At 44.5% G+C, this 15000-nt stretch overlaps 1 protein-coding gene and 1 pseudogene across 1 annotated transcript in view; one reads left to right on the top strand and one right to left on the bottom strand.

Moving 5' to 3' along the window:
- Positions 1-15000, top strand: part of Pitpnm3 (PITPNM family member 3) — a 101754-nt gene that overhangs the window by 13058 nt on the left and 73696 nt on the right. The window contains exon 2 of the mRNA XM_070001718.1: positions 9451-9546. Within this exon, the coding sequence (XP_069857819.1) occupies positions 9451-9546 (96 nt within the window). The remainder of the gene's footprint in view (positions 1-9450; positions 9547-15000) is intronic.
- Positions 5060-5973, bottom strand: LOC138813180 (KATNB1-like protein 1 pseudogene; annotated as a pseudogene).

Below are 15000 nucleotides of genomic sequence, written 5' to 3'. Positions count from 1 at the left end.
CCCTTTTGAGGTAAATTCAGGGTTCGAGGGTTGAGAATTATTGAGCCTAACCATCCCCTGGTGGGGAGATCAGGAGCTTTGTGGGACCCTCTTGTGGGTGTTGGAGAGACCCAATTTTGTACCTCAAGGGGCTTGACTCCATGTTGTTGTTCTCTGTGGCTTCTGCCTTTTGTTTGTTTGTTTTTTGCGAGGGGTGGGTTGAACTCAGGGCTTTGTGATTGCCAGGTCAGTGCTCTACCACTTGAGACACTCTACCAACCTACTTCTGCCCTTCCTGTATCTTAAAATATATTCTTCCTTGGTTCTGGATTGTGGGACACAAGCTGTGTGTGTGTGTGTGTGTGTGTGTGTGTATGTGTGTGTGTGTGTGTGTGTGTGTGTGTGTGTGTGTGTGTGTGTGTGTGTGTGCGGTGGACAGGGCAGAAGCAATAGCCAGAAGGGCCATGTCCCCTGGGATGGCTTTTCCCTCCAGGGCTGTTTTTGCGTAGGCATGCTGGCTTGGGACAGGGAGAAGCACCTGTGTCAGGCAGGATGATGGGCACTGTGAGCTGGGCTGTGGTGCATTCTCCATGGACTGCATCATGAACTGTGCCCAGGCTGGGGTGCAGTGTGTGTGTGTGTGGGGGGGTGTCGGACTCTATCTCCCACTTGCTGATAGACACCTATAGTGTGCCATCATGGATGTCTCAAATATTAGAGTTGAACATTTTCATAAGGAAGTCTTGGGTTTCTTATTGTACAGATGGGGAAACTGAGATAGTGACAGTGCTGATATAAGAACTCAGGCAAGAGACAGGGAACATGTACATGGCAACAGAGGCCTCTGTCCCAGGGAAGAGGCACCCTGTGTGCAATGCGCTTTTCCGGTTTCCAGTGAAGATGCAATCGATTGCAAGATGCACTCTTACTGTATTTCCACTGAGAAAGAACCAGCAGTGCCCAGGGAATCATCACATAGCCCCAGTGACCCAATCTCAAAGGTGTTAGCAGGAAAACAGGTGCATCTCACCTAAAATAAGAAAATAAGGAAAAATATAATAAAACAAGAAAAATTGTTACATAAAATTACATATGTGGGGTGAAATCTGAGTTTTACTGCCCCCTGTTACAAAATTCTACTCTCTATGGACAATTTTTTTTTTTTTTGCCAGTTTTGGGACTTGAACTCAGGCCTGAGCACTGTCCCTGAGCTTCGTTTTCTCAAGTCTAACACTCTACCACTTGAACCACAGTGCCATTTCTGGCTTTTTCTCTTTATGTGGTACTGAGGTATCGAGCTCAGGGCTTCATGCATGCTAGGCAAGCAATCTACCACTAAGCCACATTCCCAGCCCTCTATAAACAATCTTTATTGGGCATTTGGTATGCAGTTTCCTAGATGTGTATGTATGTGTTTGTGCATGTGCACACATGTGTGTGCGTACCAGAATTGGGGCTTAAACTCAGGGCCTGTGTGCTGTCCCCTAGCTTTTTAACTCAAGGCTGGTGCTCTACCATTTGAGCCACAGCTCTGCTCCTTGCTTTTTGGTGGCTAATTGGAGATTGAATCTCCAGTCCTTTCCTGCCCAGACTGACTTTGAATTGTGATTTTCAGATCTTAGCCTCCTGAGAAGCTAGGATTATAAGTGTGAGCCATTGCTGCTTGGTTCTCCCCCAGATATTCCATTATTTTTTGTGAATATATTTATGTAATAATTATTTTGCAAAACTTATTCTATGCTGAGTATTGTTTGAGCATTCTTGTCTATTTTCTTTAATCCTTGCAATGAGCTGTGAGACAGATGTGGGGATGCTAGATGAGGAAACTGAGGCACAGAGGTGAAGCAACTCACTGGATGCCACAGAGCATCTGAGAGGCAAGGTCTGAGTTTGAATCCAGGTTTATTAAGCTGCAGAGCCTGAGCTCTTTGCCAATATGCTGCACATATTCCTCACTCTCCAGATATAAATATATTTTAAAGAAATGGGTCAAGAGCTAGGCACTTGTAATTCATGCCTGTAATCCTAGCTATTCAGGAGGTTGAGATCTAGAGAATCATAGTCATAGTTCTAGTCTGGGAAGGCTAACTTTGAAAAGTCTACTAGGCTTCAGCTACAAAATAATCAGCAAAGAGATAGCCTGAAAATGCAGTTCAAGTATCAGAGTGTCAGCCAAACAAGCAAATGTAGTAAGTCTAAGACCTTACCTCAGTACTGATGAAAGAAAGAAAGAAAGGAGAAAGAGAGAAAGAGAAAGAGAGAAAGAGAGAGAGAAAAACCCCTGAGCTCAAGCCTAGACGTGGTACAGCTCAGTTGTAATCCCAGTAATCCCAATTAATTAGGGATTAGAGATTAGGAAGAGATTTGAGGGCAGCTCAAACAAAAAATTTGGCCAGGGGCTGGGAAGGTGGCTTAGTGGTAGAGTGCTTGCCTTGCATGCATGAGGCGCTGGGTTCGATTCCTCAGCACCACACAAGCAGAAAACCTGGAACTGGTGTAGTGGCTAGCCTTGAGCTGAAGAGCTGAGGGACAGCCCAGGCCCAGAGTTCAAGCCCCATGACTGACAAAAAAAAAAAAAAAAGGCCAGACCTCATCTCAAACAATAAGCCAGAGGCCAGTAGTATATGCCTATAATTCCAGCTACATGAGAGGCATAGTTAGGAGGATCCTGGTCCAACTAAATGCTAGATGAAAAATGAGAACCTATCTGGAAAGGACTAAAGCAAAAGGAATGGGAGCATGGCTCAAGTGATAGAGTATCTGCTTGGCAATGTCCTTGAGTTAAACCCTGGTGCTGCCTCGCCTGCCCTTGAAAAAATTAAGATCAAAAGAGGGTGGAGTGTAGTGGCTCATGCCTTTAGACTCATCCACTCAGGCAGGATTATAGTTCAAAGCCAACCCCTGCAAAAAATTAGCAAGACTAAATCTCAACCAATAGCTGTGTATGGTGGCATGCTTCTGTAATCCCAGTTGTGTGGAAGATACACTTCTCCCTTCCCACCGTTCCCCTACCAGATAGCCTCACTCTTACATTCATGTCGTCGTCAATGTCGTCGTCGTCGTCGTCGTCGTCGTCGTCGTCTTCTTCTTCTTCTTCTTCTTCTTCTTCTTCTTCTTCTTCTTCTTCTTCTTCTTCTTCTTCTTCTTCTTCTTCTTCTTCTTCTTCTTCTCCTCCTCCTCCTCCTCCTCCTCCTCCTCCTCCTCCTCCTCCTCCTCCTCCTCCTCCTCCTCCTCCTCCTCCTCCTCCTCCTCCTCCTCCTCCTCCTCCTCCTCCTCCTCCTCCTCCTCCTCCTCCTCCTCCTCCTCCTCCTCCTCCTCCTCCTCCTCCTTCTCCTCCTTCTCCTTCTCCTTCTCCTTCTTCTCCTCCTTCTCCTTCTCCTTCTTCTTCTCCTCCTTCTCCCTCTCCTTCTCCTTCTCCTTCTCCTTCTCCTTCTCCTTCTCCTTCTCCTTCTCCTTCTTCATTGTCATGATCAATTTAGGTCAATGTTCCACAGATGATTGAGGATATGCAATATTTGGCTTTTGGAGCTTTGCTTACCTCACTCAGCATGATGATCTCCAGATCTACCCATTTTCCTGAAGAAGACATCATTTTATTCTTTTTCTTTGTGGCTTAATACACAGCACATTTTCTTTATCCACTGATCCGTTGTTAGGGACTTGGCTGGTCCCACACAGTGGCTGTGTGAATCGTGCTGTGGTGTATATACATGAGTGTGTTGGTGTCCCTATTGTGTGCTGACTGCTTCCTTCAAGTCTATGGCCAGGCTTGGTGTAACTCTCTGGCAGTGATTCTACTTTTAGTTTTTTGAGGAACTTCCACATTGATTTCCATTAGTGGGATGCTAATTTGCATCACAATAATAGAGTATATGGATCCCACACAAAAAGTCCCCTTTCCATGTCCTCTCCAGCATTTGTTTCCTTTTTCTTTTCTTTTTTTATTTTATTTTATTTTTTTATTTTTATTTTTTTGCTAGTTGTGGGGCCTGAGCTCTGGGCCTGGGCACTGTCCCTCAGCTCTTCAGCTCAAGGCAAGCGCTCTACCACTTGAGTTACAGGGCCACTTCCGGCTTTTTCTGCTTATGTGGTGCTGAGGAATCGAACCCAAGGCCTCATGCATTGCAAGGCAAGCACTCTACCACTGAGCCACCTTCCCAGCCCATCTTTTCTTTTTTTTAAAGATATATTTAGTGAATTTACTCAAATAGAAGCAGTTTAAAGGACACAGAAATGAAAAGTATTAGAAATATAGGTACAAAAAAGCAGATATAAATTAGTCAGCTCCTGACATTTCCAGTTCAACATTCAGAGATATAAATATTCACCTTTTTCTTTATAGAGAGATAAATACATATGTGATAGGAAAATTCTAGAAAAATCAGAAATGCTAAAAATACACTCTCAAGTATAAAAATGGTGTGGAATATGTTTCACAGAACAACACTACATAAACCCCTGATTTAATTCCATGATTTTCATCATGCCAGAAGCATAATTGGTTTTAATTTTTTAAAAAAGATATTGGTATTCTATTATATTGGCTTATTAATAATTAAGGCATTTTTTGTACACAGTATCAGTATGGACAAAATTTTTTAAATATTATTGCTTACTATGGTGTTTCAAACTTTCAAAGTCTTTTCAACATCAGAAAATAGCTGCATCTATTACTGTTACTTATAAAACACAAAAGATAATGACTGGTCTTTGTAGTTCTAGTAATGAGTCCTCTCTTATTTCCTTATATAGTATAAACGATCTTCCTTTGCAGGATTCAGTAAGACCAGTAGTTCTTAAACAAGGTTACCAAATAACCAAGCATCCCAAAGCAGCAGGTAAACAATCTTCACAGTGCATTTCCACCTCACTGAAGTTGGAGCTGCTCCTTTTGGATATTTTCCCACTTCACTGTGAAGTTGATTGCTATGTTTCAGTGGTTTCATGATGCAGCTTTTGAAAGAAAAATGATTTTAATTTTTAACTTACAGTTCCAGTTCTCAGAAGAGACCTATGTGGGGAAATCATATAGTCCAACGATGTTTAGAATAACCAGATGCTTCTCAGTAGATGAAATGTCTCAATGCAACTGTAATAAATAAGCATCTACATCCTTAGCTATATTACCAGTATATCCTGGAACCAAGTAAGATGGTTTTCCTGTTCCCACAATCCACTTAGTTGTTGTTTTAAAGTCTTACTATTTCCATCATTTATAACTTCTGTTTTGGATGACAGTTCTGACCACCATCTTTTTATTACTGCTTGAAGCCAGTTTAGGCCAACTATTGCATACTCTTCCAATTTGCTCTTAAGTAATGACTTCACTAGAGGTAACAAGTCTACTAAAGCAGCCAAGAGAAATGTACTGCTTTCCTTCCTGCGAACTATTGGTGAGCACAGGGAGGCAATCTGCCACACCTCCAAGATCTATCCTCACTAAATAAGCTATAAGTTTACTTATACTTCTCTTTCTCCAGAACATTAATGCTCTATTCAACCTTAAATTCCTGCTGAATAAAAGTTGAGCCATTTTTTTCATGATCCTGAGGAATCTGAGAAAAAAACTCACTAAATTTTGATGATGGGCTTTCTGTTTGTGAAGAACCAGCTTCTCTGGAGTTAACCAAGTATCAACTATGTTCAACTATCATGGTGTAACTCTTCAGGCAGATGGCCTGCATATGCCAGTTCATTTTCTTTATTTGCCATGTCACAGCCCCAACTTCTTGGGGACTGTCTTTTTCTGTAACAAGGATTTGGGAATGGATGATAAACTTTCTTTCTGTGATAGATCACCTTATGTTTATCTGGACTTTTCACAGCTTGTCCCACTGTTCTATTTATGTAAGCAGCCAACTGTTTTGGAGATTTCTTAACCTCCTTCATGTTCTTATTAGTGAAACTGGGGTTCCTTTTTTTAGGAAGATCAATGGGATGATCCTCAATATTACAAAAATTTCATTTTTTAACATTGTGGATTTCAGATGCCATAATCTCTTAAATACTGTAGCCTCCTGGTGCTGTGACAGCCCACTCCAGCCCAGTGCTCGGCAGCTGGAGCAGCCCTGAGATCCTGGCCTGGCCTATTCGCAGCCATTCAAAATGTTTGTTTGTTTTCTTGACTATCAATTGCCACTCTGACTTGGGTGAGATGGAATCTCCATGTTGTTTTGATTTACATTTCCTTAATGGCTAAGAATGTTGAATACTTAGCCATTTGTACTTTTCAGAATTGTCCAAATCATTTGCTCATTTATTAATGAGGTTGTTTGTTCTTTTGGTGTTTAAGTTTCTGAGATCTTCTTATGTTTTGGAAGTTAATCTTTTGTGTGACGATTAGCTTGCAAAGACTTCCTCCCATTCTATAGGTAGCCTTCTGACTCTGGAAAGTATTTCCTTTGCTGTGCAAAATCTTTATCCTTCAAGGCACTCTCACTTATCAATTCTTGCCCTAAATTTCTGGGCAGTTTGAATCCTAAACAGAAAGGTGGTCCCTAGGTTTATATCTACAAGGGTTCTCTCTATATTTTCCTGCAGCAATTTCAAAGCTTCAGGTGTTACATTGAGATTGTTGATCCATTTCTATATTGCTTTTTATACAAGGTGAGGGACAGGATGGAGTTTCAGTTTTCTACATGTGGATATCCAGTTTTCCCAGCACCATTTGTTGAAAAGATTGTCTTCTCTTCAATGTATATTTTTGGCTCTTTGGTCAAAAATCAGATGGTGTATCCATGTGGGATTATTTTTGGCTCTTCTATTCTGTTCCATTGATCTACACATCTGCTTTTGTGCCAGAACCATGCTGTTTTTTGTTACAATGATTCTGCAGTATAATTTGAAATTCAGTATCATGATACCTCCAGCTTCTTTTTATCTCATGGTTTCTCTGGCTATTTGAGGTCTTCTGCGTTTGCATATGATTTAAGGATTCATTTTTATATTTCTGTGAAAAGTGATATTAGGCTTTTAATAGAAAGTGCATTGACTCTGTGGATTGCTTTTGGCATGCTAACTATTTTCACAATATAAATTCTGCCAATTCATGAACATAGGAGGTCTTTGTATCTTCTAGTGTCTTCTTTAAGTTCTTTCTTCAATATTTTTATAGTTCTTATTGTAGAGGTCTTTTACTTTCTTAATTAGAATTATTCTTAGTTATTTAATTCATTTTTGAGAATATTATGAATGGAATTGCTTTCCTGGTATTTTCTTCAGTCTGTTCATTGTTTATATATGAAAACCAACCTCATTGATTTTGTTTGTTGGCTTTGTATACTGCTACTTTGCCAAAAGAGTCTGTTAGCTCTGGGAGGTTTGGGTGGAGTATCAGTGGTCTTTTAAGTAGAGATTTCCTATTGCATTCCATTTTATCTTTGTCTTGCCTTATTGTTTAGGCTAGGAATTCAAGCATTATGTTTTATAAAAGTATAGTGGACAACCTTCTATTTCTCCTGACTTTAAAGAAATGGTTTCTGTTTTTCCCCATTTAGTATGATTTTAGATATATGCTTCATTATGTTTGTTGATTTGTGCATGTTGAACCATCCTTTCATATCTGGAATGACAGCAACTTGATCTTGGCATATGATTTTTTTTTTGGTATTGATACTGGAGCTTGAACTTAGGGCCTAGGTATGGTCCCTTAGCTTTTTTGCTCAAAGCTGGTGCCTTACCACTTGAGCTATAGCTCCACTTCAAGCTTTTTGTTACTTAATTGGAGATAAGAGTCTCATGGAGTTTTCTGGCCAGGTGGAGTTTGAACCACAATCTTCATATCTTAGTCTTCTGAGTAGCTAAGATTACAGACAAGAGCCACAAGCACCCAGCTCTTAATGTGTTTTTGAATCCAGTTTATAAATATTTTATCAAGGATCTTTGATAAAATTTCCTCAGGGAAATTGGTCTATAATTTTTGTGTATGTGTGTGTGTGTGTGTGTGTGTGTGTGTGTGTGTGTGTGTGTGTGTGTTCTTGTATCAGGGTCATACTGGCTTTACAGAGTGAGTTTGGAAATATTCCTTCCCCATCTATGTTATAGAATTGTTTGGGGGAGCATTGCTGTGAGTTATTTTTTAAAGGCTTGGTAGTGTACAATCAGATTTTGACCCACCTGAAGTCCCCCCATTCCATGAATACAGGGGGCCTGCAGAGTTTCATGCATTTGCATGTCCTGTGTGAGCTCTGATGCCTCGTAGAGAGATCAGAGAATGGGCTAGGCTGCTGCCCTAGCTCAGGCCTGGGCTTCCCTTCCCTCCATCCAGGTGCAGGTGGTAGTTTGGAGGAAGAGTTCAGGATGCGAAACAATGTTCTCTGATGTCCTTCCTGCTCCTGCCTGCACTGGAGGTGCCTCAGCCTGTACCTTAGTCTTTGTGGACATTGATGATAGTAGCAGGTGATATTTCTGAGCCTCCCCACAGCCACCACACACTGAACCAAAAGTATTTCTGATTTTGCCAGTGGAGCATTGATTGTTTTCATCATTTTATAGAGGGAAACAGGCTTCAGAGTGAAAGAGAATAGCTTTGTTGGTTGCTGGTGGCAGATGGGCAGAGTTCAAATTTATGTCCTCTTTTTCTTGGTTCTGGATTTTTTTTCTCTGCTGAAGGCTGAGTTCTGCTTTGCTGTATATGGCTATTAAGGTGTCTAGATTGCTTCCTTCATCCTCTGGAAGTTGGGTATGGCCATATAACTTGCTTTGTCCAATGAGATGTGAACAGAGAAGTTTCATTTCCTAGAAGACTGGGTGTGGTGTTCTGTGCTCTCCTCCCTTGCCTCAGCAGAGCTCAGAGTCTTGTTTTGAGCTGGTGATGTCACAAGATGGTGGCTAAATTGAGTGATCACAGAGGACAGAACCTCTGCTTGCCCATGTGCGGTGATAAGTGTGCTACTTGCTCTAAGCAACCCAGGCAATTTGTTAATGCAGCTCAATATAGCTTATGCAGGCTGACTTACTGTCTCTTGGCTAGCTCTAATACCATTTTTTTGTTTTGTTTTGTTTTGTATCAGTCTTGGGGCTTGAACTCAGGACCTAGGCCATGTCCTTGAGCAATTTTGCTCAAGGATAGTGCTCTACCACTAGAGCCACAGCTCCACTTCTGGTTTTTCTTTTTGGTAGTTAATGAGAGATAAGAATTCCATGAACTTTCCTGCCTGGGCTGCTTCAAACTTTGAGCCCCAGATCTCAGCCTCCTGAGTATTTAGGATTACAGGTGAGAGCTGCCAGTGCCCAGCTTCAAACACTGGTTTTAATATCAGAGAAATGCCTGCCTTGGCTCTTTCCTCAAAAAGCTTCCCCAAGGAAGATTTTGGTAGGTAAATTGCAGCACAGAAGTGGGAAGTTGTGGCTACAGAGGTGGAGGCAACCTAGCAGGAGGTGGCTGACTCTCGTCCATGGGTGTCTAGGACTGCCTCCTGCATTCTGGGACATGGGCTCAGAACTGGCTAACACGTGTGCTCCCTTTGGCAGGTGGCCCTTCCCCGGGCGGCGGTGCCCCATGGCACCTTCGGACTGTCCTCAGTGACTCAGTGGAGAGCTCGGATGATGAATTCTTTGATGCTAGAGGTGAGTCAACTCCATCCTAGTACTATGGCTGAGTGATCGTTCTAGAAGCTCCAGCAGAGAACCCCTGCTGTGGGTTAGTGCCCCTTCCCACCCAGACATGCAGTTCCACACTCCCTATTTGCCTGATTGTGAGTCCTGACAGCGGTGGCTCAGTGTCCATTCACTCTGACACATTTGCGAACCCCTGAGATGCGTCAGGTAGGGGACACCGCTGTGTCCAAGACAGTGTAGAGTCCAGCAGCAGAAACAAGCGCCACACTGGGGAATGACACCACCAAGGAAAAAGAAGTAGCTGCTGTTTAGAGAGAATGAGGCCAGGGCAGGTAATTTGGCATGGATCATGTATCCTTTCTGTAGACCTGAGGACCAGGAGCTGGCTAGGTAAGCCCCAAGACAGCAGAAATGATGGTCCCAGACCAGGAAAGACTGGGGAGCATTTCAGTTCTTCTGAATGAAGGCCCATGTGCCTTCAATGATGATGAGCTGAGGAGAAGAAAGCGGAAGATGAAACCACAAGGCTGTAATGATGCCTGTTGTTCACATGGGCCTACTGCATCCCAGTGGTGATATTCAGAGATGTGATGGGTGGCGGGTGGGACATCTGCTCTGCATCAAGGCATCACCAGTGGACTAGACACATAGCTTAAATTGAATGGAAGGATTGGCAATGCCTGGGGATGTGGAGGAAAGGGACCGAATATGGAATTGTGTGTGTGTGTGTGTGTGTGTGTGTGTGTGTGTGTGTGTGTGTGTGTGTGTGTGTGTGTGTGTGTGTGTGTGCATGCATGCTGTTACTGGGGCTTGAACTCAAGTCCTGGGAGCTATTCTTTAGTTTTATCTGCTCAACGCTGCTGCAGTACCACACCTTTACTTCCAACATTTTTTGCTGGTTACTTGGAGATGAGTCTCCCAGACTTTTCTGCCTAAGCTGGCTTCGAACCACAATCCTCAGACCTCAGCCTCCTGAGTAGTTAGAATTACAGGCATAAGCCACTAGCCCTCAGCACAAATGGGGTGTTGAAGACAGGTGACATGCCAGGAAAGTACCTAGGCCCGAAGAAGGACTTGTGCCCTCAGGTCAGGCAGACCTTTTCCCCTTCCCTGAGACTCAGTTTCTCTCTCAGTTCTGTGTTTCTCCAAATGGAGAATACCCAGGTTGGGTGATTTTCAGTGACATGAGGCTAGAAGTGGGGCACTGTTCCTACCCAAGTCTCCCTCAGCTCCTTGCTCTGGGCAAGGAAGTCAGCCCCAAACCAGACCATCTGGGGCCCAGTTCCTTTCTCCCCTTGGTATCTGATTGGAGTGGCTGCTGGGCCCGAGTTTCTCCATAGCAACTAGCCCACAGTGTGACAACAATGCTTCAATATTTTGATGCTCAGAAGACTTTTATTTAAATATTTCTGCAGTTCCTCAGGGTTCTGCACTCCCAGCTGAGATAATGGCTTGCTGCAGGAGGCGGGCATCTGTGGTGGAACGTGGGTCAGCATTGTCCCTTAGGACCTGCTCATCTGTCTCTGCGAGCAGCTGCAGATCTTCCCCACCTGCCTGCCCACTAGCCACTTTCCCCTGCAGTGTCCCTCAGCCGGCTCTGTCCCTCCCTCCCCTCTTCCCCACCCTGGACTCAAGGAGCTGAGCCTCCTCCTCTGTTCTCTTTTCTGGATGGCTCTCTCCTCCTTCCCTTTGTCTTATTACCTCCTTCCCAACACTCCTGTCTCCTTCTGGGATGTGGCCTCAAACCCAGCCCAGGTTAGAACTGGTAGTTCTCCTTGTGTCTTTGAATCCAGCACCTCTGTCTCTGTTTACAATGTGGGAAACTGAGCAACAGAGCAGGGGGTCACACTCTTGTTTCATTCATTCCCTCTTTGAGCTAGTCATTACTGAGCACCTGGCCCTCCAATGCGGAGGTTTAGAAACAGAGGAAACCCGTCCCAGCCCTCTCGGAATTGTCTGCTTAGTAAGCTGGTGGAGGTGGGTGGCGAGACACAAACAAATAAATTATGCTGAGAATTACTGTGATTAAAATAACACAGAGGAACAGGTACTTCACCACACAGGAATGGCAAGCAAACACTTGGAAAGTTGGTCCATATCATTTGCCATTAGGGAATGCAAATCAACATGGCAAGATGCTGTACCATGCCCACGAGAATGGCTTGTTCTAATGGGTGGCCAGGGTGGAAGAATTGGAACTTGAAGCCTGTGCTAGTGGGAAAAAAGTACAATGGTGGGATGTTTCAGAAAATGGATTTCAACTCCTTTAAAAAAACTAAGCATCTTAATTATCCTTATATATACATGCCATATGTACTTGTACACTTATATATACCTTCTGCCCCTTAATATATTTTTAAAATTTTGTGTAGGTACTAGGAATTGAACTCAGGACCTTGCACTCTCACTTGGCTTTTTTTTCTGCTCAAGAGTGGCACTCTACCACCTAAATCACACCTTCCCTTCTGGTGTTTTGCTGGTTAATTAGAGATAAGAGTGTCTGTGATTTGTCTGCCCAGGCTGGCTTTGAATTGAGATCTTTAGATCTCAGCCTCTTAAGTAGGTAAGATTACAGGCATGAGCCACCTAGCTGGCCTCTAGACCTTTTTTAATTTTCTTTTGTTGGTCATGGGGCTTGAACTCAGGGCCTAGGTGCTGTCTCTGAGCTCTTTCCCTCAAGGCGAGCACCACTTTGAGCCATAGCTCCACTCCCAGTTTACTGATGGTTAATTGGAGATAAGAGCCTCATAGACTTTCCTGCCTAGGCTGGTTTTGAACTGTAATCCTCAGATCTCAGCTTCCTGAGTGGCAAGGATTATAGGTGTGAGCCACCAGTGCCTGGTTTGGCCCCTTGATCTTTATCCCAGATGTCTACCTACTGACTTGTCCATCACTATTCTTAGCAGCTTAATTTCTCCTAGCCCCAAACAACCCAAATGTGCATCAGTGAGTGAGCCCTAAGCAAACTGTTGTACAGGAGGAAGTAACTGACTGATGGATGCAGTGGGACAGGCTCCAATCACACCAAGAGAGAGGACCAAAACAGAGCATACACTATATGGTTCTGTTGACAAAAAGCTCTAGAAAATGCCAACTAACCTACAGTATCTGGAGCAGACTAATAGTCTGGGAGAGGGGAAGTAGAAGGAGGGGGTGTTCCCACCACATCCTGCCATGAAGGCAGGAGGCGTCTGATGGGAGTGATGAGTTCATGATCACTGTCTTGATTGGGTGATGGTTCCCCCGCATTTATGTCAATCAAAAATCATCAAGTTGTGCACTCAGTGTATAGTTTATTGGCTGTTGATTATACCTTAGAAATGCCACTCAGCAATGGAGTCTCTCCCTCCTAGAGAGTAAGGGAATTCCCAATTCCCAGAGGTGGTGGCGGCCCTGAGCTGAGAGCCAAATGGGAAGTGAGCCACCTGATGATACAGGGAAGGCTGGGCCAGGCCCAGGAACTGCACTAGGAAGCCAGTAGACTCCAGAAGTGCTTTTCTGGTCAGGTTCAGGTTGACTGGAGCCTGGTCCCCATCCCAGAGGAAGCCAGAGACTTGGAGTTCAGAATCTGAACAAGATGGACCATGAGAGACTTAGCCAGGATCAATCAATGGGGGGGGGGGGGAGGATGATGATACTGTTGAGTGTCAGCTAGCCTGGTTAGAAGCCAAGGGTAAGAAGGGTGAATGGGACAAGGACGGAAGCATGACTTGTGAAGATAGCTCAGACTTCATAGATTTGGGCAATAAAATGCCACATGGCTGGGAGAAAGTGGAAGAGCTCTTGGGAGTTTCCATCTCTGAAAGAAACAAGGCGAGAGTGGTCTCCCAACAGCAGGTGAGTTTATCAGGGTGGGGTTAGGTGTGTCAGACATGGGTCTATCTCTATGGCTTCATGTATGTTTTCCTGTAGAAAAGGCCAGGTGCACCTAGACCTGTGTGTGTGTGTGTGTGCGTGTGTGTGTGTGTGTATGTGTGTGTGTGTGTGTGCACATGCGCACATGCACCAGTACTAGGGCTTGAACTTCGGGCCTGAGTGTCATTCCTTAGCTTTGTCTCTCAAGGCTGGTGCTCTACTCCTTGAGCCACAGCCTTGCTTCTGGGTTTTTGGTAGTTCATTGGAGTAAGTCTCTCATGGACTTCCCTGCTCAGGCTGGCTTTGAACCAGGATCCTCAGATCTCAGTCTCCTGAGTAGCTAGGATTACAGGCGTGAGCCACCAGCTCCTGGTGCACCTGTCCCCTTAGCCTTCTATTTAGATAGAAAGAATACTCAAATTAGAGCCTTAAAGTCACCATACTTCTACACATGAACCCTCACCATGGGATTCACAGATAGAAGATGGTTTCAGTGGCAGTATCTTGAACCAGCAGGTGGGAGAGGTGCATTCTTGGACAGCCACACCCAAGGTTCTGTTTGATCCTGGGCCATTGGACGACTGTACATCTACAAAATGAGGATGTCAGGCTTCACTTTGAAGCCCCTTTGCAGCACAGCATCCTGACCCATCCTCTTACTTTGATTTTCCCTGGTTTTCCTCCCCAGAATCTACAGAGCAACTCTTTCCTTCACGAATGGGAGGAGCAGACCCGGCTTGACTTTTGCAGGGAGGAAAATGCTGGCAGGGCTAGAGGTACAGGAGGGGTGTATTTGGCTTTGGGTATTTTGACCAAGAGCCATAGTGTGGTATATCCTCTCTATTCCAGTCCCTGGAAAGGAATTCTCTCAGCCAAGAACCTTCTGCTATTTGCTGTGTGCGTGTGTGTGTGTGTGTGTGTGTGTGTGTGTGTGTGTGTGTGAACTCAGGGTCTGAGTGCTGTCCCTTAGCTTTTTCCCTCAAAGCAGATCCTGTATCACTTGAACCACAGCTCCAATTCAGGCCTCCATTGACTTTTCTGCCTGTGCTGGCTTTGAACTGTGATCCTTAGATCTCAGCCTCCTGAATAGCTAGGATTACAAGCATGAGCCACTGGCACCTGACAGCCCTCTGCTCTTCGTTCCATCATCACATGCAGCCTCATTCTCTTATGTAGCTGGGCCCTCCCCTACCATGTTGAGCTGGAGGAGCTTGATGCTGGGTTCACTGTTTGTGGCTCCAACTCCTCGATTTGCCATAGCAACCAGGAGAGGAAGGTGAGGCTGGGGTCAAGAATCCTACTCTCTAATTGAGGACTGAAGCGAGGTCTCATGGAGAATGAGGGGCACGATCAAGGTCTTCCCTCCCAGACTGGGCTTTTGTGGTGCTTACACACCATGTCCTGGGGGTCCTGGATGGGAAGGAGGGGAGTAGAAGTGAAATTAGAAGACCCAGGTCTTCATCAAGGTTGACATTGAGCGGCTGCTATGTGAGCTCAGACGAGCCTGAGTCTTTGGCCTCAGAGGCCTCCTCTGGGAATGGGCAGGGATATGGTTGTCTGCCTTGTGGATGGAGTGGGAGAATGTCACTGCTGGAATCAGGATGAGCA

Source organism: Dipodomys merriami, unplaced genomic scaffold (genome assembly GCF_024711535.1).
Source record: "Dipodomys merriami isolate MVZ:Mamm:240054 unplaced genomic scaffold, mDipMer1.0.p SCAF_59, whole genome shotgun sequence".
In the NCBI taxonomy this organism is placed as follows: domain Eukaryota; kingdom Metazoa; phylum Chordata; class Mammalia; order Rodentia; family Heteromyidae; genus Dipodomys; species Dipodomys merriami.
Note: the sequence above shows the minus strand (reverse complement) of the source record. Positions and strands in the feature narration are given on the sequence as shown.